At 39.7% G+C, this 27,812-nt stretch overlaps 3 protein-coding genes across 6 annotated transcripts; all 3 read left to right on the top strand.

Annotated features, from left to right (window-relative positions):
- The first annotated feature begins 2,546 nt into the window (after positions 1–2,546).
- Positions 2,547–9,122, top strand: LOC133742974 (cation/H(+) antiporter 18-like). 3 transcript variants are annotated; one of them, XM_062170706.1, is made up of 5 exons: positions 2,547–2,806; positions 3,573–3,624; positions 5,753–5,992; positions 6,617–7,618; positions 7,713–9,122. In XM_062170706.1, the coding sequence occupies exons 3-5, from the start codon at positions 5,798–5,800 to the stop codon at positions 8,928–8,930; spliced, it is 2,415 nt and encodes an 804-aa protein (XP_062026690.1). In that variant the 5' UTR covers positions 2,547–2,806; positions 3,573–3,624; positions 5,753–5,797; the 3' UTR covers positions 8,931–9,122. The 3 variants fall into 3 exon arrangements, with proteins under 3 accessions (XP_062026690.1, XP_062026691.1, XP_062026689.1); XM_062170707.1 differs by lacking the exon at positions 3,573–3,624 and adding an exon at positions 2,954–3,050; XM_062170705.1 differs by lacking the exon at positions 3,573–3,624.
- Positions 9,123–19,784: 10,662 nt separating this feature from the next.
- On the top strand, positions 19,785–23,954 carry LOC133745514 (cation/H(+) antiporter 18-like). 2 transcript variants are annotated; one of them, XM_062173600.1, is made up of 4 exons: positions 19,785–20,112; positions 20,866–21,099; positions 21,507–22,508; positions 22,612–23,954. In XM_062173600.1, the coding sequence occupies exons 2-4, from the start codon at positions 20,899–20,901 to the stop codon at positions 23,821–23,823; spliced, it is 2,415 nt and encodes an 804-aa protein (XP_062029584.1). In that variant the 5' UTR covers positions 19,785–20,112; positions 20,866–20,898; the 3' UTR covers positions 23,824–23,954. The 2 variants fall into 2 exon arrangements, with proteins under 2 accessions (XP_062029584.1, XP_062029583.1); XM_062173599.1 differs by having other exon boundaries at positions 20,854–21,099.
- A 3,028-nt stretch (positions 23,955–26,982) lies between these two features.
- Positions 26,983–27,737, top strand: LOC133706796 (dirigent protein 5-like). Its single transcript, XM_062132346.1, has one exon. It carries the CDS (start codon positions 27,003–27,005, stop codon positions 27,552–27,554), a length of 552 nt encoding a protein of 183 aa, XP_061988330.1. The 5' UTR covers positions 26,983–27,002; the 3' UTR covers positions 27,555–27,737.
- The last annotated feature ends 75 nt before the right edge of the window (positions 27,738–27,812 follow it).

Raw genomic sequence — 27,812 nt, 5'->3', positions numbered from 1 at the left:
TTGAACAATTGAATTTCAATTGATTGATTATAGATCAAGACATTGACCAATATTGCTACAATATATGTTAATCCAAGAAAAAAAAATTGATGAGAATAATTAACCATAAACATCAAGTGATCTATATTGTATATTTATGTTGTTGGGAGATTATGAATGAGAACAAACTCGCTAGACAGACTAACAATTATTTATTTAAGTAAATTTCTATTAGAAGATAATGAAGCATTGAAGAGACAACAAGTTATTATTTTGTTTTGTGTTTGGGCTGCATTTGTTTTATTTTTTTTTGTTTTTTGTTTTTGTTTTTGTTTTTTTATATTTTGTACATTCTAGGAAATCTGTAGAAGTCATTCATAATAAAGTATATAGATTTTCATAAATCAATAAAAGTCTGTTGCTAAAATCAATGGTTTTAAGAAATCCATAATAGTCTATCAACTTTTTAAAGAATCTGTGGACTTTTCAAAAAGTCTGTCATTTAAAAAAAGTCTGCACAAATCCAAATACAATACACCCCCCTTAATGATAAGGGTTTAGACAAATTTGGACTTGTCTATGTCAAACATTGAATATTTAACATCTTAGATTCATATAATTAGTGGCTAATCCTTAAAATCTTACCGAAATTATACTCACATATATAAAACACTTACCTCGAAAAAACTCATGTCAATTGTTTAGAGGAGCTTGTCCAAACTACTCTTATTTTATATGTTTTGCATTGTACTATTTAAATTTTTTAGGTCGTAAAGACCAGTTGCTCTATTGACTTTTTTGTTTCTACTTCAGAGTTACTGGGTTTTTGTTATAATAAAAGTGCGTGGACTTTCAAAAAGATGAGTGTACTGAGGGTATGCTTTTAGAATAAGATTTTAAGGTACGCTGTAAAACGGCTTTTCTGACGACCTCTTTGGGGTATGTCGTTTTGTACTGCTTGTTGAAATACAATATTAAGATGGCATTTTTCGATTCATCTTTTAAATTACTTTTTAAAGATGTAAAAAAACAAAAAAACTTTTTAAGGACCATTTGTACAAAATATCAATCAAATTATAAATTGTTTGGTCATCCAACCATATCAAAAATAATTTTTGTAAAATTTAGCATTACTGTTATAAATATATTAAACTTTGGTTGGCCAATTTGTATTCTTTCAAGAGGGGCCAATTTTTATTTTTAAACGCAGGGCTGACTTCCAAAGAAGTTGCGCCAATACTGAAACACGTGTAGATAGACAGAAGTGTCAAATTTGCTTTCAGATATCTTGACGGAAATGTTTCTATATAATACATATGAGATATCTACCTACGCCAGCAGCCACCGCCACTTCTTTTTATCGACTTTTCTTTTCGATTTTTAATCATGCTTAATCATGCCTTGCATATATCTACAATTCTGGGTTCCACTGCAATTTCATGGAACTCGGAAGGAAATGAAATGCACGTTTTGGTCCGGCCTCACGCTTCAGTGAATGGGTGAAAACCCTTTTATATACCAGATGGATAAGGATTTGGGGTTAAGCATATGCTTATTATAGTCTCACAAGAGTTATCGACAATTCGACATCCCCCCACGATCGATCTAGAATTGGTATTTGCTATTGGTGGTGTGTTTGTATGTCTCTCAGGTACTCATGATCCTCCTATATATGACTATCACGATGACGCAGAGATGAAAGTCTCACACCTATTAAATCATAAGCCTTTTGGCTTGGTACCGGTAACTGGTGAATGTGGTGACTATGATTGATCCAGTTTTCTAATTCTTTTGTTCACACTGCAGCATTGTTACTCTGCACTCAAACGTATAACCAAATTACTCTGCACTCAAACGTATAACCACTTAATTAAGATGTTGACATGTTTTAAACATGTTAGATGTCTCTTCTCAAAAAAAAAAAAACATGTTAAAGGTCGCATACGTACATATCAAGGGACGGCGACATATTATCAGAAGGAGAAAAAAAAAATTATCTGAAATAACTTTAAGAGTAAAAGTCTTTAAATGACTTTACAGCTCTTAATTAATCGGACCATACACAAATCAAAATAACACTATTCTTGGATCCTTACATCATCTCAAGTGAATTAGAAAAGCCACTCCCACCCCCATAAGAAAGCTAAGTATAGCCAAAATCAAATAGATAGGCGGCTTCAAATTACATAAATCATAGAAAGACTGTTGTTGCACGACGTTTAGGACAATCTTACGTTTTGCAAATCATTTCGCACTCAACGCCTAATCATGCCGACGAGAAAAGTACCGCACACATCGGAGAAGGAAAAAAGATACCCCAGGTAACTTTAACTTGTAAGAGTGAAAACCTCTCAACATTTCTGTTTTTATCCCCATTGTATTTTCACAGTGGGCATCTTGAAATTTTTCCTAGAAATGCGTCTGATTCGGATCTTTAATCGAAATGGTTTCTTACCATAACGCCCTCAAATATTCAACAAAAACCAGTGGCAAAAACGGAATTTCCCTTCACAATCCTCCCAAAAGTCCTATATAAACGAGAGGTCCGAGACCGAAACCCACAATTGGTGCACGTCACTCTCCTTGGTCTTTCCTCTTCTTCCTCTCCCGGTCCAAATCTCTCCAGATTTCTCAGAACACAAACACCTCCATTTCCGTCTCTGCTCTCGATCTTCTTCAAGTTTCAGAGCTAATTACCCACAAAAGTTTCTGTCTTTGTGGATAGAAATGAAGATAAAATGTGGGTGATGGTCTAGCCAGCTGTACAGACCAAAAAGTCTCAAACCAGACAATTTTCTGAGAGAAGTCATAGGTGAAGGGCAAAAGTGTAAGTAAACATCCCTTCTTGTCTTTTTATTTTTTTTTACCAAGTAATTTTTGTGCAATTATTGTTTGTTTTACCTTGTGGGTATTCATTAAAAATATATGCAAATTAATTAACTTTGAGATTATATGCATGTGATGTGTTTCAAAGAGAGTTGTGAGGGGAGTGGTGAAAGAAAGAAGGAAATGAATCTGAAAACTGGGGGTTGATTTCAGAGACTGGGGGTTAGGCAGAGTTTCTGTAAATGGTACGTAGCGTCAATTTAACAACCTATTCATTTCCATTGATTGCACTGGTGGCAGATTGTGTAAATTTGATGAGAGGCATAAGGACATTATGGTCTCTCTCGAGGAATCCATTAACATGCAGCTTAAGCATAGCTTTCGGTGGTTTTCCTGAAGATTTAAGCCAGTTAAAAGCTTAAGACTTAGGTGTCCAGATATGAAGGCCTTTCCTTACATTACGTATTGTTTATTTTCTGTTCCTTTTCAATTATGTCTTAAAAAAAAAACATCTTTTTTTAGTAAACTAGGAACAATATTTCTTTGAAAGAATACAATATACAATATTTTGGTTATGTTTTCATCATATTGTAAGATTTTGATCATTTTTCTGACACAGTATACAATATTTCTTTGAAAGAACACAATATATAGTTATATACAATATTTTCAGACCAAAAACAAATAAAACAAAACAAAACACACAAACACACACACACAATAGTATATAAAATCTACAAAATATCTGACGTCTTGTAAACTTGTAGGTTCTTTAGTTGTGACCTTTCCCATATGGGTCGGTCAGGCACGTTTCCCCAGGTATAAATTTCCTTGTCAGCTAAAATGATAATAATTTTTGGCCAGAAGCACAGAAAGTTCATCCTTTTTTTTTTTTTTTTTTTTTTGGAGAAGAAAAAGTTCACTGTGGGTTGCTATGAGCCTGTGAAACAATGGGAAAAGAATATAGAAACTTTGGTGATAGGCCCACTTGAAGCTAACCTTTGGGACTAGTTTAGTCCATACTGACGTAAAGTTTGGAATTTAGTCCTTATTCATTTCAAAAGCTTCTTCAAATCATCTCTCTGTAATCAGTTTCAATTTTTCCAGACCAGCAAATAAAAAAACTGTCATCAGTTACGTTGGTTTTACATGAAGAGAGAATCTTGCGTAGGGCACCCGCACGGACACGTGGTGCGGAGGGTCAATCATTGCTCAGCATGGAGGTGTTTTGGGTATTTCACTTGAGAGAGCAGGGGCAATTTAAAAAAAGATGGAAAATTTTCTCTCTTCCGATTGGATGGCCGTAAAGACACGTGGTGGGGAAACCCCCACCTAAGAATTTCTCTTACATGAATAATTGAATACATACAAGTCTCTCAAGACTTTTCCCACCATGGGCCTTCTGAATCTTTAACTATCCAAGATTAAGTAATATATATTCTTTTTTTTTTTTTTTTTTGATCAAATGAGACATACCAATAGTATGCTCCATTCATAGAATAAAGAAATAGCACAAGACTACTCCCTTAACATAATTAGGCTCTGAGTAGTCTATGCCCCATACAAACACCTCGCCCTGCAGGCAATCTATGTTACCTAGTCTCACACGCCGAGCACGCAATTGTGGTACGCTAAAACTAAGTACTTCCACAAGACTCATAGAGGTATCTCTACTAGCATAGACAATAGTAACTAGGCTAAACCTATCAAACAACTATTGGCTCCTTACCCCTTAATGGGTTGGAACCATGAACTGTCTCCACCACGGTGAATTCCGGTAGTCCATTCACCAATTTCTCCTCCTTCCTAGGAGTCTTAAGCTTCTTTGTTGGTGACTTCTTCATAGGTGAAGCATGCACAACCTTAAGCTCTTTTGCCTTATTCTTTGCCCCCTTTGGCCGTCCCGGCCTCTTCTTGTAAACCTCCTTCACAGAACTCAATCCCATTGTCATAGCATCCAAATGTGTCCTGCCCACTGCTAAGCTCAAACGCAACTTCTTTGGAGAGGTACCATCTTCCTCCACACGTTTTCGACGCATACCACAACTAGGAACTGCCTCCATCAAAGCCTCACTTGAATTACCACTCCCAAGCAACTCCTGCCCTAAACCACCCGAAGATGGCTCACTACCAGTCTCCATCTGTCCGTTCAAAGATGCAGTATGCACCCCAGAACTGCCTTCACCACTACCGGTGACAAGTCGACGCCTAATCTCCTTTCTCCCCTTTGGTGGAGCTGCTGGCAGAAACCTCTCTAACCCTACCTGTGGAATTTGCTGTGCTCCAAAAAAAATACCAAAAAAAAATGTTAATCAATTAGTTAATTAGTTAAGTGCTATCTTGAACTTAGTTAGCTCGTCATAGATTGTGATTTGGATTTGTTTATGGTATTTTTCATTGACTATAGAAAGTCCTATGTTGAACTGTTTTCATCAAATTTTGATCAAAAAGATATTTTTTATTATATTATGCATGTCCCGCTATGTAGCCCAGGAAAGGTTTCTTGTACGAGGAAGAGCCCAGTCTTATGAAAACTCTGACCCAAAAATTAAAAAACTAGGCCTTTTTTTTTTTTTTTTTTTTTTTTTTTGTGCTTGAGTGAAGTACAATTATAGTGTCTAGACCTTATGACAAGTTATTTGTCAGATATTTTCTAACAAAAAAAAAAAGTTATTTGTTAGATATTTTTAGCTGCACATTCTAGGGCCTTTCATCTTGTAGGACATTTTGTTGGCATATGATTGTGACTTTTAGCATTTTGTCAACAAGGTTATGATTTGCACACATGATTCATGGTTACTGTAAGTGACTGTTCCGTGACAAATAATTACAAACCAGAGGCACTTTCTGTCATTCTTTACCTTCTTTCCCCTTCCTTTTTAGTGTGGTATTGAGTATGGGACCCATAGTTTTAACTATGCTGATATATGTGTTTCACATTTTGCAGGATTGGATTGAGAATTTTTAGTTCCTTCTCTTGTACTGGTTCAAAATGGCGAACAATACCACAGTAACATGTCCATCTCCTATGAAAGCAACATCGAATGGAGTCTTCCAGGGTGATAATCCTCTGGATTTTGCGCTCCCTCTTGCCATCTTGCAAATATGTCTTGTGGTTACACTTACGCGCATTCTTGCTTATTTTCTTCGGCCACTAAGACAGCCTCGTGTGATTGCAGAGATTGTTGTAAGTATGTACTATACATGCATTGTTTTTGTTTGCTTTGCATACTCTGGTGGCCCTAAAATGGTAGTCAGATTATGCTTTCATGCCATAAATAATTTTATGGTCTATTTCTGTAGTGACTTTGTGCGGTGAAATTTCCCTTTTAATTGGTTGAGCATTTATTGGCAAATCAATCAGTTTAGCTGAATATGCAAATGATCCTATCAGAATCAGAGTAATGCATTTCCAAGATTGTGTGGAAGTGTTCGTTTTCTCTTGGACTCCTTGATATTGGAGCTTAATATTTGCATTTCTTGATCTGTTTCTCAATATGCATTATGTCTCTTGTAGTTGCATAGGTTTATCTGCAATCTGGCCATGGTTTATTCCTTTCTATTATTTCCTAGAAACTTCCAATTATGAATAAAAATTGGATTGGATAATAATTTTGCAATCAATTAAAAAAGAAAGAAATCCCCAGTAGCAATTTCTATTGTCTGAAAGACTGGTGTTTTTGTAGGCGTTTTAATTAAACAATATATGCCATTTGAACAACAATTGCTCCCTTATATGTGGTAAGTGGAAAATTAGGTCCAATGCTCATTTACAGGAAAGAGTTTAACTTTAAATTGCTTTTTTCTGCAGGGAGGTATCTTACTTGGCCCTTCAGCTCTTGGTCACAACAAAAAGTATATCAATGCAATTTTCCCAGAAAAAAGTCTTACAGTGCTTGATACTTTAGCAAATCTTGGTCTTCTCTTCTTTCTGTTCCTAGTGGGTTTGGAGTTAGATCCCAAGTCCCTCCGCCGGACTGGAAAGAAAGCTCTCAGCATAGCTCTTGCAGGAATTACTTTACCATTTGTATTAGGAATTGGAACATCATTTGCCCTAAAAGGAACTATTTCTAAAGGTGTAGATGGACCCCCATTTCTTGTCTTCATGGGAGTGGCTCTTTCTATAACTGCCTTCCCTGTTTTGGCTCGCATTCTGGCTGAGCTCAAGCTCTTAACCACTGATATTGGCCGAATGGCCATGTCAGCAGCAGCTGTTAATGATGTGGCTGCATGGATTCTTCTTGCCCTTGCCATTTCCCTCTCTGGTAGTGGCCGCTCTCCCCTGGTTTCTCTCTGGGTTCTCTTGTGTGGATGTGCTTTTGTTCTTGTATGTATATTTGCTGTTCGACCTGTCTTTAAATGGATGGTGCAGCGTTGTCCTGAGGGTGAACCAGTAGAAGAATTGTATGTATGCGCTACCTTGGCTTCAGTTTTGGCAGCTGGGTTTGTCACTGAAACTATTGGAATTCATGCTCTATTTGGTGCATTCGTGCTTGGAATTATTGTTCCAAAGGAAGGACCATTTGCAGGCGCTCTTGTAGAAAAAGTTGAGGATCTTGTATCTGGTCTATTCCTCCCATTATACTTTGTCTCAAGTGGATTGAAGACTGATATAACAACAATTCGCGGCGCTCAGTCATGGGGTCTCTTAGTCTTGGTCATTTCAACAGCCTGTTTCGGAAAGGTCATTGGCACTATAGCTGTTTCCCTCTTCTGCAAAGTACCCTTTCAGGAGGCTCTAGCTCTGGGGTTCCTCATGAATACTAAAGGGTTGGTGGAGCTCATTGTCCTTAACATTGGTAAAGACAGAAAGGTAAATAACTGTATATATTATTGATAGGACTTTGAAGGTTTAATGTAGGATGTCTGTGTCATATAAGTTAATGTCCTGCTCTTGGAATATGCAGGTTTTGAATGATCAAACATTTGCTATCATGGTTCTCATGGCTGTCTTCACAACCTTCATTACAACACCTATAGTTATGGCAGTATATAAGCCGGCTAAAAGGTTGAGTAAAGATTACAAGTACAAAACTATTGAGAGGAAAGACCCAAATAGTCAGCTCCGACTCTTGACCTGTTTCCATGGTACAAGGAACCTACCCACGATGATTAATCTCATCGAGGCTTCCCGTGGGACTGAAAAGAGGGAACGGCTTTGTGTCTATGCAATGCACCTTATGGAGCTTAATGAAAGGTCTTCTGTAATATTGATGGTTCACAAGGCAAGAAACAATGGTATACCCTTTTGGAATAAAGGGCAGCGGTCAGCTAATAATAATCAAGTTGTTGTGGCTTTTGAGACCTTTGAGCAGCTGAGTCGAGTGGCTATTCGTCCAATGACAGCAATCTCTTCTATAACTAGCATGCATGAGGACATCTGCACAAGTGCTGATAGTGAAAGAGCAGCAATGATAATCCTCCCATTCCACAAGCACCAGAGGTTGGATGGTTCCTTTGAGACGACTCGAAGTGAGTACAGATTGATCAACCAACAGGTTCTTCAGAATGCACCATGTTCAGTGGGGATCATAGTGGACCGTGGTCTAGGTGGAAGCAGCCATGTATCTGCCAGCAATGTTGATTCAGTCTTCACTGTTCTGTTCTTTGGGGGTAGTGATGATCGTGAGGCTCTTGCTTATGGGATTCGAATGGCTGAGCATCCGGGTATCAACTTAAATATCGTTCACTTCTTACCGAGCCCTGAGCTTCAAGGGGAGATAGTTAGAGTTGATGTAAACGATGGCTCAAACCCTTCAGCAGGACCAGAGGAGGACAAGTTCATTGCTGAATTGAAGCAGAAGATTTCGAATTACAGCTCAATCAAATATGAGGAGAGAGTAGTGGGAAGCGCTGCAGAAACTACTGAATCTATTCGTGAGTTTAGCCAATGTAACTTGATTTTGGTTGGTCGAAGGCCTCAGGGTCAAATCGCTGCTGCATTGAATGTCAAGAGTGACTGCCCTGAATTGGGGCCTGTTGGGTGCTTGTTGACTTCTCCGGACTTCAGCACCACCGCATCAGTCTTAGTAGTACAGCAACATCATGGCCTTACATTATCAAACTCATCAGTTAGTTTGTCGAAGGTAGTCGTGTTGCCCGAGGAAGATTCAGAAACCAGCTGATGGGCAGCTCCCTTCAGCTGTTTGGATTCATTGTACAGCCAGATGATGGTTAAAATTTACTTGGAATGTCCATCTTTAAATTCATTAAACATTGTTGTATCCGAAAAGTCACATGAGTTGTAAAACGTTACATGGACATATTACATCTTATTTATATCTAATAAAGTCTTATCTCGACAACAATTACAAATCTGCGTATCCTCTCTATATTTTCACGTTTCTCCTTAAAGGTTAATGAGTCGTTGGTATTCCCTTCTTCTTCTTCTTCTTTTTTTTGTCTTATCTTTTCTTGTAATCTAGTGACACCTTGGGTCTTCAGTGAGGGCAAGGATTGCTTGGGCTCTAAGTCACCCATATCTCTCCGTTATGAGTCAACTCTTTAAAAAAATATTGGAATGCCAATAGTTGGCTTAATCTGCAACCTCATTTCTTTACGAAGTTACAGATTCCATTTATATTAAGTACCCAATTATTTTGTGCTAATAATATCAAGCAGGTTGAGGGAATAAGGAGTACGTACCCATCATATGGAATCAAGTCAACTTAATCATGATCACATGCAATTTGTCTGAAACAAATTTTATTAGTGGTGGTTTGTATGCCACTGTTGTTTAAATAATAGAAACTGTACGTGGTTAGGATTAGATTTCCATTGCTAAAAAATGAACAAGTCTCTACTTATTAGTTTGATCTTCCACTCCAAATAAAAGTCAACTGCGGTTATGAAAAAACTCAGCTGTAGATCGGTCAACTTTGTTGCTCATGAGTCATGACCTAGCTATCTCCTTCGTCTCTCTTTTTTTTTTTTTTTTTTTTTTTTTTTTTTTTTTTTCCGTTTTGATCAAAAGAAAGGGAGGAGTCGAACTTAAAACATTTTTCTCAATACTATTAGATTACAAGTTAGTTGATATCCTGCGTTTATTTTGTTAGTGAATGAGGTGTAAACCAGAGAATTAAAATGACTTGTTTGTTGAAGATCAATGGCACCCAGATTGGAATCCCTTATGAAGGCTTCCTATTTAGATGTTGTACTACATTATTAGCATCCTACGTTTTCATTGCATTAATTTTGAGATTTGGCTAAATTCCATAGGATCATAAATTAGGACCAAAAAATATTTGATAGGATCATTTCATCACTATCAAACAACTGTTCGTTGATTTCGTGTGTGGTGGGCTGTTAGCTGTGATATTTAATTGTCAGATTTAATATGCAAAGTCAAAGATAGAAAATCAAAATCTAGTAGCATACTGCAGAGATGCTCAGTGGTCCAAAATTGGCAAATACATGCGCGCGCACACACACACGCTCAATGTTTGTTATAGAATGATTCAATTCATCATTTTCATTCCCTACATTTTCTCCATTTCACACTTCACACTTGCCATTGATTTGTTTACAATAATAATCATCTTTGTTTTATACTTGTTTTAAGAAATTATGTCACAGGCTGAAAAATTATTATGTTATCGTGTTTGTGATACAGAACAAATTTATTGATATATTTTGATTTAATTTTTGTTTTTGCCTCTTGTATGCACATATATACTAACATAGTAGTCAAACTCATAAAGGTGCGGCTATTGCCACCCTACTAATTACTTTGTTCACCCTACAACTTTCTGATTTGTTAAAAGACTAAAATACTATAATATAAAATTACAATAAAAGACAATTTATTATTAAAACACTTTCTTAATATTTCCATTCATCGTTAAACCCTAACTCTTTTTCCTTTTTTTTTTTCATCATCTTCAATCGTTCTCATGCTATACTAACAAGCTTTATGCCTCAAAATTTATCATATTAATGCTAATGGAGTCTGAAAACACCTACTTGAATCCTGAAAATGAGGTAATCACGTTGTCTAAAAACACCATATGGTTTGAAATTTAAAAAATAATGTAGGGTGGGTGAACAAAGTAGACTTGAAATTTAAAAAATATATATAGGGTGAGAAAAGAAAGTAGAGTGAACAAAATAGTTAGTAGGGTAGTTTGAAAAATAATATTTTGGGTACTGTAAATGAGTGAATAAAGTAAACTACAAATAAAAAAAATAAATGTAGGGTGAGAAGAGAAAGTAGGGTGAACAAACTAGTTAGTAAGGTATTGTGTAATCCAAAGGAGTCTGGTGGTCTTGGCTTTCGGAGTCTGCCGGACTTTAATTCTGCTATGTTAGCCAAACAGGCTTGGCGCGTGCTTCTTAATCCTTCTTCTCTAGTTGCTCGTATGTATAAGGCAAAGTATTTTCCAGATGTCTCGTTTTGGGAGGCTACTCCTCATGCTTCACCTTCCTATTCCTGGAGAAGTATATTTTCTACACGGGATTTGCTTCAGGAATGTTGTTGTTGGCAAGTGGGGGATGGGAAGGATATTGGAATTTTTTCTTCTAATTGGATTCCGGCTTTACCTAATGGGAAACCGTCAGCCACAGGCTTGGCTCAACGGGAAGTAACATTGGTGGAGGATTTAATTGTGGAGACAGGGGTGTGGGATGAGGCCAAAATCTTGCGGCTGTTTTCGATGGAGGAAGCAGTGGCTATTATTAATATTCCTTTGAGTCGAAGGGTGGTAAATGATAGGTTGATTTGGAGGTTGACCAAGGATGGTAAGTTCTCTGTGAAATCGACCTACCATTTTTCGTTTTCTAATTCTTCTCATTTTAATCCCATCCTATCGTCTGTGGGAGCACCTTTTTGGAAGAAGATTTGGAAATCATCTATTCCAAATAAGGCAAAGATTCATATGTGGAGGGTATGTTTGGATATTTTGCCTTCTCTTGTTAAGTTGGAGTCGAGAAGGGTGCAGTTAGAGTCCTTGATGTGTGTGTTATGTGAGACATATCAGGAGTCCACTTTACATCTTTGTAAGGATTGTGCTTTCACTCAGAGGGTGTTGCAGTCCAATATGGTTTTGAGACAGGTTTGCTATGGACCTCAACATGAAGGCCGAGATTTGCTTCAATGGTTAGCTGCATGTGCGGCGGAGTTGTCTCCAACAAGCTTTGGAGACTTTCTGTTTCTTCTGTATGGGATTTGGAAGGAGAGAAATGATCGGGTTTGGGACCAAAAGAAGGGGGATGCAAGTGATGTGGTGATTCGGACGATGTCTAGATTACAGGAATATCGGTTTCATACCTTGAACAATGGGGAAGGAAAGATTAGACGAAGCAGGGTGGTGCGGTGGGTTGCACCTCCGGTGGGTTTTTTGAAGATTAATGTCGACGGGGCATTCGATCATGTGACCCGAAAGGGGGGAGCGGGCTTTGTGATTCGTAATGAACTTGGGGTTATGCTGGCAGGAGGAGCTTGTCCTCTCACTGGGTTATTGTCTCCGGAGCACGGGGAGGTGCTAGCTTGTAAGAAGGCAATGGAATTTGTGCTGGACCATACTTTCTTTCCTGCCATATTGGAGACAGATGCGTTGGTAGTTCAAGGTCAGCTGAGTGTTTCTACTACTGGTAATACGTCCGTTCTGGGACGATTATATGATGATATGGTGACTATGTTGCAGACTCATTCTTTTGTGAAGGTGACTCATGTAGGCCGCCTGGGCAATGGTGTAGCCCATCAGTTAGCAGCTTATGCTTGCTCTTTGCAGCAAGATTGTTTTTATTTTTCTACTCCTCCATTTCTTTCAGCTGCCGTTGCAGCGGAACTTTGTATGGTTTGATTGATTTTCTATTGCAATAAAGGGCTGACTTCTTCTTTCAAAAAAAAAAACTAGTTAGTAAGGTGGCAATAGTTGCACCTAACTCATAAATACGTGGTACTCTGAACCTTATCAAATTAATCATTTTGTATAGACTCTCTAAACCTTATCATATATGCTTTTGGTAATGTCTATAACCCTATATTCCCTATCATACTACCTATCTACATCTGATATATAATAATAACGTTTTCGGGTAAAATCCTTATTTGATAATAATTTAGATACCATGTGTGAATTTTATCCTTGTTTAAGTATATTGGTATTGAGAGAGAATTGTAGAGAGAGATGTGTATTATTATTGAGAATAGGAGCCCTATATATAGGGATTACAAAGTACTAGTTCTAATGTTACAAGGAATACCAATCCGTGTAGGATTGGGAAATCTAGAACCTTCTCTCCTATTGCTACTCCTAGTTTGATAAGGCACAGTAAATCGATATTCCTTCAACACTCCCCCTTGCGCCGCTTCAAACTTGGTGGTGACGCTTCATCCGTTGCCTCGTTAAAAACCTTGCCAGGTAACAAAAACCCTGTGGGATAAAAATAACCCTGGTCGAAGGACAAAAAGAGCACAACACGTCCTTCACTCTTCGAGATCGAACATGTAGACATCATAACTCCCCCTGATGTCGATATCTCCCCCTGATTGCTACAATCGTGGGAGTTCGGATAACTTTCTCAATCCGATGCTCTTCACATGTTTCTCGAAGGTGGATTTAGGTAACGACTTAGTGAATAAGTCCGCTACATTATCCTCTGATCGGATTTGATTCACTTCAATCTTTAGAAGTGATTGTTGTTGCTGATTATAAAAGAACTTAGGCGATATATGCTTGGTGTTGTCGCCCTTGATGAAACCTAACTTCATTTGTTCAATACAAGCTGCATTATCCTCATAAATGCATGTAGGTTCATCTGTGGTAGACTTCAAACCAAAACTTCCTTGAATATGTCGAATCACAGACCTTAGCCATATACATTCTCGTACGGCTTCATGTAGAGCAATAATCTCTGCATGATTTGAGGAAGTAGCAACAATGGTCTGTTTAGTAGACCTCCAAGATATCGCAGTGCTTCCCATGGTAAAGACATAACCAGTTTGGGAGCGACCTTTGTGAGGGTCAGAGAGGTACCCTGCATCAGCAAATCCCATCAAAACATCATTGTCGTTTTGAAGGAGGGGGATAGGGTGAGGCCGGCCACCCTTGGTGGTGGTGGCGGCGTTGGCGGCAACATGGCCGGCCACTTTGTCATGGTGGACGGTGGCTCCATGCCTAATGGGGTCCGATCCCACTCTTCCGTCATTCCTCTTCTCTCTGTAGGGATAAAATAGACCCATATCAATCGTAGCTCTTAGGTATCGAAAGATTGTCTTTACACCAATCAAATGGCGGCGTGTTGGTGCAGAGCTATGTCGAGCTAACAAGTTCACTGCGAATGAGATATCCGGTCTTGTGCATTGAGCTAAGTACAATAATGCGCCTATTGCACTTACATAGGGCACTTCGGCCTCTAATGGTTCTTCGTCCTCATCCTTTGGACGAAACAGATCTTTTCCGGGCTCAAGACTACGGCCGATCATGGGAGTACTCGCAGGCTTCGCTTTATCTTCATTAAAGCGCCTCTGGATTTTCTGAGTATATGCAGACTGATGGATCAAAATCCCATCACTACGGTGCTCGAGTTCTAAACCGAGACAAAACCGTGTTTTCCCAAGATCTTTCATCTCAAATTCGGATTTCAAGTTTTTAGCAGTTTCCTTCAACTCATCTAGAGTTCCAATTAGGTTCATGTCATCGACATAAACTGCTACGATTGCAAATCTGGAACTTGTTCTTTTAATGAACACGCATGGGCATATTTCATTATTAATATATCCCTTCCCAATCAAGTAGTCACTTAGACGGTTATACCACATCCGTCCGGATTGTTTTAATCTATATAGTGAGCGTTTTAATCTTATTGAAAACGCGCTCCGTGGTTTAGAGCCACTTGATTTGGGTAATTGAACTCCATCTGGAACCTTCATATATATCTCTGAATCTAGATCCCCATAGAGATATGCTGTAACCACATCCATAAGCTGCATGTCAAGTTTTTCGGAAACTACCAAACTGACAAGGTAGCGGAACGTTATAACGTCCATTACGGGAGAATATGTCTCCTCGTAGTCGATTCCAGGGCGTTGTGAGAAACCTTGCGCCACAAGGCGGGCTTTATATCTTACCACCTCATTTTTCTCATTACGCTTTCTAACAAAGACCCATTTATGGCCAACAGGCTTTACACTTGGGGGTGTCTGCGTTACAGGCCCAAATACCTGTCTCTTTGTTAGTGAATCCAATTCAACCTGGATCGCATCTTTCCATTTAGGCCAATCTGCTCTTCGTTGACATTCTTCAACAGAGCGAGGTTCGATATCATCATATTCTATAATTCCTTTTGCAATATGATATGCAAATGCATCATCAATTGCCATAGAATTTCTATCCATCATCTCATGTACACTAGTGTAATTTATGGAGATCTCTCTATTCTCTGGAGTTGGTTCTGACATTGGAGCGTCCCCCAATGATGTCTCTTGGACATAACCATAATCCGGAATATTCTCATGAGATGGATTATTCACATCGATGATTAATGGATTATTTTGTGCCAAACTCGCTTTCTTTCTTGGGCGAGAATCCATCGAACCTATGGGCCTCCCGCGCTTCCTGGCAGGAGCCGTGGGCCTAGCCAAAACGTCACCATCACTGTGAGAGGGGACGTTGGCGCCATGCTCATGCATTCTTGAGTTGGCGTCATGTCCTCTACTTTTAGGGACATCAATCCTTGCAGGAACGTTTGCAGCAGGTATGTGTGATCTCGTCACTTTAGCGATATCAGAAAAAGCATCAGGCATCGATTCTGCTACGTTCTGAAGATCGAGAATTCTCCGCACTTCAATTTCAGACTGTGCGGTTCGGGGATCAAGATGAGACAGAGTGGGGACAGACCACGACAATTCCTGTCGTTCCTGTTGAACATTGATGTTCTTATCTCCCCCTAACGACGGGAAGACTGTCTCATCAAAGTGACAATCCGCAAATCTAGCGGTAAAGAGATCGCCTGTCAAGGGTTCTATGTAGCGGATAATCGTTGGAGAATCATATCCAACATAAATACCTAATCGTCTTTGAGGACCCATTTTGGTGCGCTGTGGAGGCGCAATAGGCACATAAACTGCACACCCAAATATGCTTAAGTGTGAGACATCAGGCTCATACCCAGTAACCATCTGGGACGCAGAGAAGGGTTGAGTGGCAGTGGGCCGCAGACGAATAAGCACAGCTGCATGCAATATTGCATAGCCCCAAGCAGAAATAGGGAGATTGGTGCGCATTACCAATGCCCTAGCGACCATTTGTAGTCGTTTAATGGCGGCTTCTGCGAGACCATTTTGGGTGTGAACATGAGGAACAGGATGTTCAACATCAATCCCAATGGACATGCAATAATCATCAAAAGTCTTTGATGTAAACTCTCCAGCATTGTCTAATCTTATAGACTTAATAGGATGATCAGGGTGGTGAGCCCGTAACTTAATTATTTGTGCTAGGAGTTTAGCAAATGCAGCGTTCCTTGCGGACAATAGCATGACATGTGACCAGCGTGTCGATGCATCAACCAATACCATAAAATATCGAAATGGTCCGCATGATGGTTGAATAGGTCCACAAATATCACCTTGGATTCTTTGCAAGAATGGTATATTTTCTTTGGTGTCCTTTGCATAGGATGGTCTCGATCCTAACTTTGCTAAAGAGCAGGCTTTGCTGAACGAATGATGGGCTTTAGAAACAACCAATGAGGATTTTGGTTGAGCCACAAAATCACAAGTGACTTTAGAAGTAAAAGTTGGAGACAAAGGAGCCTTGGTGGCGTCAATGCCACCTTGAGGCCGCAGGGGGAAGGCGGCGCCCGCCAAGTATGGCCGGATTTGGGGGTGAACGGCGCCGTGAGGCGCAGGGGCTCCTTCGGTGTCCAAAAACCGAGTTTTACTTCTTTTCGTTCTGAAAAAGGGATGTCCGTGTGAAGTCTTTAATATACGGATCATCATGTCACGACCTGGGTGTCCCAAACGATCGTGCCAAAGCCTATATGTGTCGGAATCCCATAAATCATCTCTCATGACATGGTTGGATTCAATGACTCGAATAGTGGTTGCATACAACCCACTAGAGCGACACATAAGTTTCTCTAAGACTCGTTTATGTCCGTAGTCATTAGAGGTGATGCAAAGGAACTCTTGTCCATTCTCACATGAAAACCATTGGTACTTACATCCTTTAAATAATAAAGTTCGAAAAATATGTCCATGACATTATCGATACTTTATTAATAATATCCAATGATTACATCAAAGTTTCTTGACCAAAATCTAATCCAGCATAAAAATCAAATCGTAGACAAATCGTAGTTACTCAATCCGTTCGGTAATTTCAATTTGGTTGTGACCAGGTAAGGTAAGGCGAGATTTTGGTGGAGCGTTGCTCACTTTTAAAACCGTTCTCTCAGATCAAACCTTGCCTAGACATCACAATTACTCTTGAGTACGCCTAGAGGGAAAGAGTTAATACAATAAGTCATTTTATTGATTTAAGGCATAATTGCCATTACATGATTCTTGGAAATAATAAAGACTATAAAAATCTGCGGCATTTTGTCTTCATCGCCAGATTTAAAATCTTTGTGAACTCGATGTCTTGATCTCCCTGATGCGACTACCTTCGTAGGTACATTGCAAATTCAGGTCCATTGATCAGACGTTCCATATCAGAAATAGACACCATAAAGAGGATTCTCCCTTGATTGAGGCGCATTGGCGCAATGTGCATAGTCCCTAGGACTGGTGGCATTGGAAAGTGATATCCATGGCCAACGTTGGCTCCATGGTTTCCAACCCTATGTCCCTCAAAATCACGCCTCATACGGTCGTGGGATTGTCGCCTTGAGCGATTACCTTCTTGAGCATTTCGATCGTATGGATCATGACGTCGATGGCGATTTTCTCTAGCCATAGGACGATGCTCTTGATAGCTATCTTGAAGCCTATCAAATCTTCTTTGCACAAGTTCATTGCCATGTCTTTCAGTAGTGGCCATAGCTTCAATAAGCTGTTGAAAACTTGTGATCCGTCTTGCATTTACATGAGTCCGGAATAAGTCAGAGGACCTCATAGCATAGACGGGGAAGGTATTGAGGGTTTCCTCAATCAATTGGTCTTCTGTGATTGTTTTTCCACAGAGACGCATCATTGCTCTGATGCTGAGAGCTTCCGAATAAAATTGCATGACAGTGTCAAATTCAGAGAAGCGAAGATCTTTCCATTCTGCTTCTGTATTCGGAAGTATGGAGTCACGAACATTGTCATATCGTTCGCGAAGCGCATGCCAAAGCTTTATGGCGCTATCCTCATTTATGAACTCAAACCGGAGGTCACTATCCATGTGACGTTTCATGAAGGCAAGTGCCTTGGAATTATCTTTCTCAGTTTGAGGATCTGGAGCTGTTTCTATAGGACAAAGCTCTTGGATAGTATGCAATAAATCACGGGCAATAAGGTGGATCTCGACATCAGTGACCCAAATTAAGTACCTTTTGCCTGCATAATCCAATGGAACAAAATCGAGTTTGTTCATGTTTGACATCCTAAAAGATGAAACAAGAACAAGTTAGTTTCGGAGTCAATGCTTCCACGAAAACTAATATAAATAAGATTTCCGAGCTATGCTACCAAGAAATCGATTTCCAAGAATAATTGGATTAGACCGAAACAATGATGTTTGAATGGTCAAAATAGATGCTCACGAACGCTCTTAGTCCGTAGCATACGAACGCTCTTAGTTCGTTAAATCGATGCTTACGGACGCTCTTAGTCCGAAGTCTTACGAACGCTCTTAGTTCGTTAATTGCGTGAATCCCCACGATTCCGCTTTGAATCAAACCCACGTTCTATGAAAGGTGGGATGAAGAAGAAGGGAGGTTTTTAAGTCCCCGAGAAAAAGAAGAAATATTTAAATTTCAAAATTTAGGAACTTCAAAACTTACTCTTGAATACTTACTTGTATTTGGATCACGCGCGTGTCGATGCAGGCGTGATGGAGCGAAGCAATCCGAGTAGAGGCGTGCAGCGGTGCGAGGTAGTAGGGGCTGCAGAGGTGCTGCAGTGGCAGCGAGTTGCAGCAGAAGAAAAGGGGAGTAGCTAAGGCAGGTGCGCTGCAGGGGCAGCAGTGTGCGCAGGTGTGCGCGGGGCAGCAGGGGCTGCGGAGGCGGGCAGGGCAGCAGCAGCGCTGCAAGCGCACGGGCGCGCAGACGAGCAGCAGAGTTGCAGGGACGCTGCAGGGGCAGCGTGGGGTGGACGCAGGGGCGCGGGGCTGCAGGGCAGCGACGCAGGGGCGTGTGGCTGCAGGTGCAGCGCGTAGGGCAGCAGCAGCGAGCGAGGCTAGCGAGGGCTAGGAGCTTGCGGCAGATTTTTGAGGAGAAGAATTTCTTTTCAGGTTTTTGGGTTTTAACTTTTGTGGTTTAGGGCTCGTGCTGATAACGTGTTTAAGTATATTGGTATTGAGAGAGAATTGTAGAGAGAGATGTGTATTATTATTGAGAATAGGAGCCCTATATATAGGGATTACAAAGTACTAGTTCTAATGTTACAAGGAATACCAATCCGTGTAGGATTGGGAAATCTAGAACCTTCTCTCCTATTGCTACTCCTAGTTTGATAAGGCACACTAAATCGATATTCCTTCAACAATCCTAATATTCTTATTTATTATATATGCTGTCATACTTTGATTTCAATTTCTTTTCCCTTTTTGTTTTTGGGGAGGAAAAAAATGCACTCACTCAAGTGACAAGACAGGGAACGTTATGTATTGAATAAGAGACAAAAGGGACAAATAAAAATTTTCTGACTTATAACTTATGCCTTCATCATTACCAAAGCGAATTCTAGAACTGCAACCAAAACTGTAGAAAGCACCAAAGCACCAAACCCGTGTCATCATATCGATATCAATCTCCATTCCAAAGTGGGTGCTATATATATTATGTCTATGTCAAAATAAAACAGGTAATGTAGTGTGTAAAGTCATACAAAGGTTTAGAGATATACAAACAAAGGTGACAAAAAGTCGTTGCCTTTTTTGCTTTGCTTCCTAAATTTCCTATTACCCACATGAGACAGCTCAACTCTGAACCTGTGAGTCTCTTTATATTTAAGCACTATACCATCCAAACGAAAAGTAGAACAAAGTCACCAAAATCTTGTTAACCCCACCTGTCCTCGTCTCTGTTTCTCAACCGTCATTTGTTTCTCTGGTCAGTCTGGTGTCACAGTTAGAGCCATTCCTAATAGCTCTGGTTCAGCCAAAGGCCATGGTGATTCATATTTGATCCATGCAAATCTTCTGACCCAATAACCAGGTTAAAGTCAATCTCCATCTTATTTTTGTTAAATAATCGTTGGTGCATGTTTGGATTTACAAGATTGATGGTGGTTTTGTGTAAAGATGAATTCTTTGTGAAGAAATCTCACATGGGTGTAATGTCATTGATTCAAAGACTCGTTTTTTTAATTCAGCAATGTCTACTTTATGATAGAGAAGCAGTAGAATGTTTAATGGTGATGTTCTTTGGTTCTTGAAATTCCAGTTTGGTTGACTTTGATTAGAATTAGGATTCTCAATCTCAATTCTCTTGCGGAAAATGGAGTTTCTTGATTGGATTTGAGGTTGGACTAGTTTTTCTGGTTTCAGTTTTCAATTTGAGTTTGACTAAATTTAGGATTCTTTACTTCACCAAGGAATGAGCTATGGCTAAGCTGGCAATCGGTTTACTAAAGGGACGAAAAAAAAACACAAAAAACAAAAAGACTTTTACTTTTCAAATCTGAGCTTCTAGATCAACAGCGACCTTAGCGAATCACTGTAGGTTATTTTGAGATTAATTAGGTACTCTGTTTGTTCTCGTTCTAAGCACAATGGAATTTTGCATAGATGGTTCACTTGTTTTTGGCGCATAGTACAGTGCCCTATTTTAATTTCATTATTTGTTTATTTTATTATGTTTATTGGAAGGATTCGTGAGTGTTTTTGTGATCCTGTTCTGTATAAATCGGTCATTCTGGAGTTGGAAGTCTGATAAGAGCTTGTTTTGGAACTGAAGTTGAATCTGCAGTTTTTGAAGGTGGACTTCTTTTTTTCTGGTGTTATGGCTTCGAATGGTTCAGCAGGACATACATGTCCGCCTCCGATGAAGGCGACATCAAATGGTGTATTCCAGGGTGATGATCCCCTTCATTTTGCACTGCCTCTTGCGATTTTGCAGATATGTATAGTAGTTGCTGTCACTCGCGGTCTTGCCTATCTTCTGAGGCCACTAAGACAGCCGCGAGTCGTTGCTGAGATTATTGTAAGTTAATTTCTCTTTCACAATAAGCATAAATTTAATCAAAGTGCAGCTAGTTTTAGCCATTGTATTTCTGTACTTACACTCACTATTACCAATTCTAAAGCGGAGAGCTTTTATGAACCTTCATTGTTGAATTGTTTTTCATTTGAAGCTGGTAGCTTTGCACTTTCTTTGCTATGTAATCTGGTGTTGTTTGATATTGGAATTGAAATAATTTAGTTTTCCCTGTGTATATGAGTTTTTCAAGCCCTTCTGTTATCGAAATTTACTTCACAGACAGGAGTCTATTGCTTGATATTTTCATCGAATTTACTTTTTTGTGCATTTTTTAACTGAACGGAAAAAGAAAAAGGAACACCATGCTAATTGTAGTTCATCTGAGTTTGAATACATTTCTGGTTTGGCAGGGAGGAGTACTACTTGGTCCATCAGCTCTAGGACGAAACAAAACTTATCTCCAGGCAATATTTCCACCAAAGAGTATCACGGTGTTAGACACCTTAGCAAACCTTGGTCTCCTGTTCTTTCTATTCTTGGCTGGCCTAGAAATAGATCCTAAAGCCATTCGCCAGACTGGAAAAAAAGCCCTTGCCATTGCCACAGTAGGAATCAGTCTCCCATTTGCATTAGGAATTGGTTCATCTTTTGTCCTCCGAGCAACCATATCCAAAGGGGTAGATTTTACTGCCTTTCTTGTGTTCATGGGTGTGGCCCTTTCTATAACTGCTTTCCCTGTTTTAGCACGTATTCTGGCCGAGCTGAAACTTTTGACCACTGAAATTGGAAGATTGGCTATGTCGGCTGCAGCAGTTAATGATGTGGCAGCCTGGGTTCTGCTTGCTCTTGCCATTGCCCTATCCGGCAATAACCAATCTCCCCTTGTTTCATTGTGGGTCTTATTGTCTGGATCTGCCTTTGTCATTTGTGCAATTCTAGTTGTACCCCCAATCTTCAAATGGATGGCTCAACGGTGTCATGAAGGTGAACCCATTGATGAGATCTACGTGTGCGCTACACTTACTGCTGTTCTGGCAGCTGGGTTTATAACTGATACAATTGGAATTCACGCCATGTTTGGTGCTTTTGTGATTGGAGTTCTTGTTCCGAAGGAGGGGCCATTTGCAGGTAGTCTTGTGGAAAAAGTAGAAGATCTTGTGTCTGGTCTCTTTCTTCCATTGTACTTTGTCTCAAGTGGACTGAAGACCAATGTAGCCACAATTCAGGGAGTTCAGTCTTGGGGTCTATTAGTTTTGGTCATATTTACTGCCTGTTTTGGGAAGATTTTCGGGACTGTTATGGTGTCTCTTTTATGCAAGGTGCCTGTCCGGGAGGCTTTAGCTCTTGGGTTCCTAATGAACACTAAAGGGTTGGTGGAGCTCATTGTCCTCAACATTGGCAAAGATAGAAAGGTAAATAAGATGCCAGTGATACAATTCTTGTCTTAATCTTTTAACCAGGGCTGCTATTTTTATCAGACAGGTGCTTATGCATATGGTTTTTCCCATTTTCCAGGTTTTGAATGACCAGACTTTTGCCATTATGGTTCTAATGGCTCTGTTTACTACTTTCATCACCACACCTCTTGTCACTGCTGTGTATAAGCCAGCAAAAAGAGCCAGAATGGCTGATTACAAGTATAAAACAATTGAAAGGAAGAATACGAACTCCCAGTTAAGGATCTTGTCCTGTTTTCATAGTGCCAGAAACATTCCATCTATTATAAATCTGCTTGAGGCCTCACGAGGCACAAAGAAGCGGGAAGGCCTTTGTGTTTATGCAATGCACCTGAAGGAGCTCTCTGAGAGGTCATCGGCTATACTAATGGTACACAAGGCAAGAAGGAATGGGTTACCCTTCTGGAATAAGGGACAGCGATCAAATTCTGACAATGTTGTTGTGGCATTCGAGGCATACCAACAATTAAGCCGGGTGTCCATCAGGCCAATGACTGAAATCTCTTCAGTTTCTAACATGCACGAGGACATTTGTGCCACTGCTGAGAGCAAAAGAGCTGCAATCATAATTCTTCCATTCCATAAGCACCAGAGGCTAGATGGTACATTAGAGACTACCCGAAATGACTTCCGCGGGGTTAACAAGAGAGTTCTTGAGCATGCACCATGCTCAGTTGGAATTCTAGTCGACCGCGGGCTTGGTGGAGCTACGCATATTGCTGCAAGTAATGTTTCTTATTTCATTACAGTTCTTTACTTTGGGGGCCGTGATGACCGTGAAGCCCTTGCCTATGGGGCTCGCATGGCCGAGCACCCTGGTATCCGTTTAGTGGTCATTCGCTTCTTAGTGGAACCTGAGATTGTTGGGGAGATATCCACAATTAATATTGATCACAATTCTGGCAGCAAAGTGGGGTCAGTAGATGAGGAGTTCCTCGCTGAATTCAAGCATACAATTGCCAATGATAACTCAATCACATACGAAGAGAAGGTAGTCAGAAATGAGGCACAAACCGTTGGTGTGATTCGTGAGATAGGCCGATGCAATCTGTTTCTGGTCGGGCGAAGTCCTGGTGGTGAAGTAGCCTTGGCCCTAAATAGGAGGAGTGAGTGCCCGGAATTGGGGCCTGTGGGAAGCTTGTTGATTTCGCCAGATTTCCCTACACAAGCATCAGTGTTGGTAGTGCAACAGTACAACGGTCAGGTACCGTTGAATTTGGCCTCGGAGATGGAGGAAGTGTCACCTGATGACGATACAGAATCGACCTAGTTTGGTTTGGATATGACTTGGACTGCTTAAGAATGTATCATTTTGGCTGCAAATGCCAGCAACTTAGTCATGTAGTCACTTACAATTTCATCTGTTTTGAAAGAATAAAGTTCATACCTCCATTGGATGTTTTCGTTGTTGATGAACAATAATGCATAGGCATTCCCAACCGCAGTAGCTAAAGCAAGACCTGTGTAAACATTGAATTGATTCAAGTGTTCGGTGAATTGATTCAAGATAAAAAATGATTCAGCCAGACTTCAAAGCATTATAAAATGATTCAAATAAGAGAATACGAGTTAAGGCATATAAACCAAAATTCATATTGATGGTGAATGAAAGAGAGACTGACAGTGACTTACAAATTGAAATGTAATATTGATAGTGAATGGAATAGAGACTGACAGTGAATTACAATTTCACATGTATTATTAGTCTGCGAGATTTATTTGCTACTGAAGTACTGATGAAATGTAGTTAAATTGCGTCGGGCTTCGTAGTTGATATAAGTGAAGTACTGATGGGATGCATCATGATATATGATTTTCCAAATTTCGGATCAATAAAACGAAAATAAAGTGAAGTGACTTCTACTATAGTAACTACATCAAACAAATGGATGGGGTGCTGCGGACTGGGCGGTTGTTGTTGTTAGTAGTCCATTCACTTCCCAAAATAGACAAAAGGTGTCACTTCAGGTTTTACGGGAATCAAAATGTAAACGGCAGGACAGAGAGATTACTCATTTGATCCATTTATGATTCTTGGACGGCCAAAAAGCTTAAAAACTAGCACTCTCAGGTCCTTTGCAAAACAAATCATTCTGTTTTTGGACCATATATTTTGGCACTTACAGGGCACTATGGTGAATATAATTTCTACTTGTAGAAAGAACAAAGTAAACTACAAGACCGAATGTTCAAATTTTTGTACTATAACTCGTCAAAAAAGAAAAAAAAATTTGTACCATAAAGTATAAACTAAACTCATAACATCCAAAGTGCCTCAATGCAGTTAGAAACATTTTGGTCACGAAAAATCGCAAACAATCATTGAAACTCAAAAATCTTAGTAGAGCTATATTAATGTATATCAAAACTAACACCTTAACTTATACTCGTGCAACTATAGAGAAACATATATATAGTTGCAATCTCACTCTACACCTTGCAAAAGAACTAGGACAATAATGCTCACTTGGTCAGTAACTGATCAAGAAATTTATGTTCAACCACTATTGGATGTAAATTCAAGAGTTAAAAAAAATATTTTTAAGTTGAGTTGTTTTGTTTTCCACCATTAGATTTATATACAAGGGTGATTGAGATTACTAACCGGATGAACACCACTGCGAACTAGGAAGTGGAGAACGATCGAATTTAAGTGCTTCACCAAAGCTCTACATGATAATAGTTTGGATTAATTTTAGTTTACCCCCCCCCCCTGAGGTTTGGGGGTGACATCCTCTACTCTCAATTTTGAATTTTTACCCTCAAGCTTTCCAATTTCAGTCAGCCGTATCCTATCTCTCAGATTCCGTCTAAATTGGATGTTAACTCCGATAATAGGGCCCACTTTGAGGGCTAAAATGGTCATTTCATGACCAAAAAAAAAACCTCTCTCTTTCATTTTCAGAGGTCTCTCTCTCTCTCACAGATCAAACTCACGGAAAATGAAGGAAATTTTTGAATTCCACAGTAGGTGACCGACCATATCATATCCGCAAAAGAAAAAAAAAAGAAAAAAAGAGATTGAGCATCATCTTCACATATGGAACCATGCCTTACCAGAAAAGCGCAAACCAAAAAGAAAGATAAGGCATACCGCATACATATGATCGACAAACAAAGATATATACTATACATGTTACCTAAGATCTTTCCCAGAAGAAAACTATCAAAAACACAAATGCAAATGGTTTCCAATTGCTCTTCCTGGCATTTCCAATACTCATTCAAACAACAACTTAAACAGTTAACCACATTAGCTCAGTCTTAGCACAAACTACAAAAAAAAAAACAGTTCACTCAATAGCTAAACAAATCCAACTAGCATTAGAAACCACCTCACAACAATAATCAATTCCCTCATTATCTTCATCCTTCCCCCGAAACCCACCACAAAGTTTCAACCTTTAAACCAAAATCAAATTCCTAAAAATCAATTCACCCACAATAAAATCTCAATCAAACCAACAAAAAGCCCCAAAATTTACTCCACTTACCCTCTGTTCTTCTCTCAGAGGAGGAACCCAAGCCCCTCTGATCCACTCCCTATGAAGCCTCAGCTCATCCGCCTCAAACTTAACTCTCTGCTTCACAAACCTAAAAAACACCTCGAAACGTGCACCCCCTACCTCCTCAGTGATCACTCCCTCCCATCACCTACCGGCCATGAAAGCGTCGACGGCGTCGTTTCTCTTGAAGGCGTAGCCCTCTTCCTGAGGCGGCGGCGTCCTGAAGAGCTTCATGTGGAACTCGTCCCGCATCGACTTTTTTCCAGTGACATTGTGGTAGAGCTTGGTCTTGAATCTGTCGTATTCGACGGTGAATTTGCCGCGATCGGAGGATGTGGAGGAGGATATCTTCTAGGAGGTCATTGAGGCTCCGGTTAGGGTTGCGGAGGAGTCGATCTCGTTGGATTTCCATTTCGACTTTTGGGCTTGCAGATCTGAGAGAGACAGAGAGAGATAGAAGAATTTGGAGAAGAGAGAGAAACCTCCGAAAGTGAGGGTTTTTTTTTTGTTTTTGTCATGAAATGATCATTTTAGCCCTCAAAGTAGGCCCCATTATCGGAGTTAGATTCCAATTTAGACGGAATCTGAGAGATAGGATACAGCTGACTGAAATTGAAAAGTTTGGAGGGTAAAAATTCAAAATTGAGAGTAGAGGGGGTGTCATTGACATCCCCAAACTTCAGGGGGATAAACTGAAATTAATCTTAATAGTTTTTTTTTTTTATTTGAAAAATCCCAATAGTTTAGATAATCAATGAATTTCAAAAGCTTAAATTATTAGAAAATAAATGAACAATTACCAGTGTTTTTTCTTGAAAAAATCCAAACTAGGAGCTAGCATAAAGACAGACGGAATGCTTCGAAGGGCACTAGTATAAATAGTACCAACTAGATAGATCTATCCACTCAACACAAACATTGTTCCCATCAGCCAAGAGCGACCATGTCAACTATAGTAGCAAAAAGTTCCATTCTTTTGAGGACCTTCATGTTGGTGTTCCCATCTGTTTTGGCAACCAAAAATCCATTCGAAGAGTCGAAACCATGCAAGAGGCTTGTGCTCTATTACCACGACACCCTATTTAACGGCACGGATGCGACCAATGCAACATCTGCTACTGTAGCCAATATAACAGGGCTTGACAGAGAGCACAAGTTTGGTATGCTGGTTGTCTTCAACGATCCTCTGACCAAAGACCACCATCTTCTGTCTCCTGCCGTCGGAAGAGCTCAAGGCTTCTATTTCTATGACATGAAGGACGACTACACTGCTTGGTTTGCCTACACTTTGGTGTTCAACTCGAGCGAGCACAAGGGTACACTCAATATCATGGGGGCGGATTTGATGTATGAAAAGACTAGGGATCTTTCGGTTGTCGGAGGGACGGGAGATTTCTTCATGGCTAGAGGGATTTGCACATTTCAAACTGATACTTTTCAGGGTGACTACTATTTTCGCCTTAAGATGGATATCAAGTTGTATGAATGTTATTAGACTATAGTGATGATGATGTTCCCATGCTACTACTGGTCGAAAACTCTTCCGAGTGTATTTCATAAAAACCACTAATCACTATGAGTAATGTGATTACTTATTGTGATCGAGAAGAAAGTTGTATACACCCCTGGTATATAGAATCTCTCTTAATAAGATTTCAAGGAGTTTCATTGATGGAAATTCGTGTTTACTTTCTCAATGGAATCCGGCATGCATTTACTGAGACAGTGAGGTATAACATTTTTTTTTTCGATC

Source organism: Rosa rugosa, chromosome 4, assembly GCF_958449725.1.
Source record: "Rosa rugosa chromosome 4, drRosRugo1.1, whole genome shotgun sequence".
NCBI lineage: Eukaryota > Viridiplantae > Streptophyta > Magnoliopsida > Rosales > Rosaceae > Rosa > Rosa rugosa.
The sequence above is the reverse complement of the archived record's forward strand: the minus strand, read 5'-3'. Positions and strand labels throughout refer to the sequence as shown.

Coding starts and splice junctions, on each gene's coding strand:
- LOC133742974 (XM_062170705.1), top strand. CDS start 5,798: ATGGCGAACAATACCACAGTAACATGTCCATCTCCTATGAAAGCAACA. Junction 5,993..6,616: donor GTGTGATTGCAGAGATTGTT/GTAAGTATGTAC, acceptor TTTTTTCTGCAG/GGAGGTATCTTACTTGGCCC. Junction 7,619..7,712: donor ACATTGGTAAAGACAGAAAG/GTAAATAACTGT, acceptor TGGAATATGCAG/GTTTTGAATGATCAAACATT.
- LOC133745514 (XM_062173600.1), top strand. CDS start 20,899: ATGGCTTCGAATGGTTCAGCAGGACATACATGTCCGCCTCCGATGAAG. Junction 21,100..21,506: donor GAGTCGTTGCTGAGATTATT/GTAAGTTAATTT, acceptor CTGGTTTGGCAG/GGAGGAGTACTACTTGGTCC. Junction 22,509..22,611: donor ACATTGGCAAAGATAGAAAG/GTAAATAAGATG, acceptor CCCATTTTCCAG/GTTTTGAATGACCAGACTTT.
- LOC133706796 (XM_062132346.1), top strand. CDS start 27,003: ATGTCAACTATAGTAGCAAAAAGTTCCATTCTTTTGAGGACCTTCATG.